This window comes from Cystoisospora suis (assembly GCF_002600585.1).
Source record: "Cystoisospora suis strain Wien I chromosome Unknown contig_7034, whole genome shotgun sequence".
Taxonomy (NCBI): domain Eukaryota; phylum Apicomplexa; class Conoidasida; order Eucoccidiorida; family Sarcocystidae; genus Cystoisospora; species Cystoisospora suis.
Window position 1 is genome coordinate 1,703 of NW_027159821.1, and position 2,932 is coordinate 4,634.

At 40.3% G+C, this 2,932-nt stretch overlaps 1 protein-coding gene across 1 annotated transcript; it reads right to left on the reverse strand.

Moving 5' to 3' along the window:
• Positions 1–1,664: 1,664 nt before the first annotated feature.
• CSUI_010276 (transmembrane) lies at positions 1,665–2,913 on the reverse strand (the record flags this gene model as incomplete). Its single annotated transcript, XM_068070381.1, has 2 exons — positions 1,665–1,810; positions 2,850–2,913. Coding segments are annotated over 2 exons (210 nt in total), but the record flags the coding sequence as incomplete, so codon positions are not given.
• Between the last annotated feature and the right edge of the window lie 19 nt (positions 2,914–2,932).

A 2,932-nucleotide genomic window follows, 5' to 3' on the forward strand; every position in this document is an offset into this window, starting at 1 on the left:
CTCTATCTCTCTTCTTTCTTTTTCTTCTTTTTCTTTTTGTGAAGCATCGTCGTCCTTCTCTCTAGTCTCCCCCTGTTTTCCTTATGAAGAAGAATATGATAGAGATAGATCTCTCTACATAAACCATTCCAGGTATACATACACATCTGTAGACACTATGTACCTATATATATATATTTATATGTAGTCGTTGCCACTGAAGGAATTAGTGTGCTATTTCAAGTAGATGAGATAGCTTGTCTAACGTGTGTAGGTGATTTCGATGGAAAGGTAGATCTGAGTGTCTTGTTGTCTTTCTCGTTTTCTCTTCTTCTATATCTCTTATGTCTATGTTTTCAACAGGGATGCGTATGAGTAAGGAGAAATAGAGATTGCCTATGTATGTACATAATCTATGCATGCATGCATGTGTGTGATGACCAGATAGAAGGAGAGAAAGAGAGGTGAAGCAACTTTTGAACTAAAGATGTTTCTCACTGAATATTCTTTGCTTCTTTGACTGGTGTTCTTAAAGAAAAGCGATAGAGAGAAAAAGAAGAGAAAGAAAGGAAAATAAGAAGAAGAATAAGAGCATGCGAAGAAAGGGTAGATGTCTCAGATCGTGGTCATCATAACTGTTGCTGTAAGCAAAGAGGGGCAGTTCAGTAAAGAAACGGCAGGACAACCGTTGACATATCTATCTTTAATCTATCTATCTTTAATCTATCTAACTATCTATCTATCTTTAATCTATCTATCTATACATACATAGGTCTCTCTATATATATCAGACTTACACGAAACCTATCTACTTACTTGATAAGTAAATATAAACATAAATATATATATATATAAATATATATGAATCTATATAAATATATATAGGGACTTGGGTTGAAGGTGACGAAGAGAGTGTATGAGTAGGGACTAGTGTAAGAAAAGAAGGAGGGAGAGGAAATTCTCTTTCTCTATCTCTCTCTCTCTGGCTGTTTCTATTGCGAAGAACTCCCCCCTCGATCAATCGATCCAAATTCCTCGACTTCTTCTTTCGCTGGGCTGTATCTACTCTCGAAAGCATGCATACAGCAGCCTTTCTCTCTCTCTCCTTCTGTATATATGTCTATGTAGCAGATAGATTTGCTATCCAGAGAAACGTAACATAACAAACAAATCGGAAACAAAGAGTGAGAAAGAAAGAATGAGAAAGAAAGAAAGAAGAATGGAGTGGGGGAATGCAGAGAGGTCGGCAGGTGACCGATTGATGCCGAAAGCTCTTCATATCGGGTTAAGTCTACACAAAAGTCACAAGATACCTGCAGCAGCAGCAGGAACAACACAAATCCTACCTATCTACCTCTCTATCTATCTAACTATCTATCTCCAGTCCACCTATCTATCTATCTATATATTCATTGTAATTTATCATCCATCAGCCATAATACACACTGTCTCCTGTTTCTCTCTCTCTCTCTGTGGGTCTATCCTGAATGCCTCCCTCTATACATCTTTACCTTTGATCATTCATCCTATACACGACAACGAAGTGAAAGCAGATCTCCACGCATCTACCTCTCTCTCTCTCTCTATATATATATATATATACATGTACTTCCCCCGCTGCCTGATATGTATGATCGAGATATGTGCGGTAGACATGCAGCTCCCTCTGTGCGTGTGCGCCGTATGTACCTGATGGCTTTGATCATATTGGGCCCTACAAGGAGTTGATTGATCGCTATCGGGGCAAGCATATGGCGACAGTTTAAGAAGATCATTAGAGACACTGTGGCGATGACTCCTCCTTCATCCCCTCGAGGCTGATACTCCAACTCTACACACACACATTCTCACATACATCACATGCATACATATATATATATAGACATAGGCGCGTGCTTATATAACTATACATGTACATACTACCTCGACCTAGATAGATAGATAGATGATGGCTAGGATATGGAGTGGCTGAAGAGAGGTGTGCTGTGGAAAGAGACACGTATGTGTAATGAATGGCGTAGATAGATAAGAAATGATAGAGACGGGTGACCCTGACGGAGAGAGGAACTTCTCTATCGATGCAACAGGCTGCCTGGGGGCAGGCATGAGAAGAAAAAGCACCTCTCTATCAATCTAAGAAGGAACAAGAAGACGATAAGAAGACGAAGAAGACGCCTATCCATGAGAATGAAAGAGATAAGGGAAAAAAGAGTCGATCGAGAGCATGAATAGATAGAGATAGAGAGAGCAGCGAAAACAGAGAAAGAAAGTCTTATAGAGAGAGAAAATGAAGAAGACGAAGAGAAAGAAGAAGAAGGAGGGAAGCGAAGGAGGAGATAGGTTGTCTTGCTACAGTCATGAATGGCGTTCTATTCCTAGCTCTTCTTATCGTCAGGTTCCTAATCTTAAAGAGGGCGAGACAGGGCATCTCCATCTATATCTAGGTACATATCTAAAGCATGTATCTACCTGTATCGATTCAAGTAAACCTTCATGTGAACGATCGACAATACAATACTAGGCGTCTACACGCGGCGACCCTCGACGGACAGATATCTATTACCTACCTATTAAGATAGAGAGATATGCGTAGAGATGCATATACATATAGATAGGTAGACAGGTAGACAGAGCGATGTATATACAGCACACTACCATAGGATCTTATTTGTATCCGAGCCTACGATACATAAAGATATTTCTATACACATCTGTCATCACAGACATCTACATACACAGATGGATAGGTGAAAGACACATAGATAGATAGATTAGAGAAAGATAAAGAGTGGGGAAGAGAGATTAGTAATCGAGAGGAGAGATGAAGACGAGTGTCTGCAGATTCGCACTAAGAAGAAGATCATTCATACGTGAGAATTCGGGATCTCCAGGGGAAGACGAGCTAAGCATAGGATCGCCTCCTCCTCCTCCTCCTGAGCTTCCCCCCCCTCCC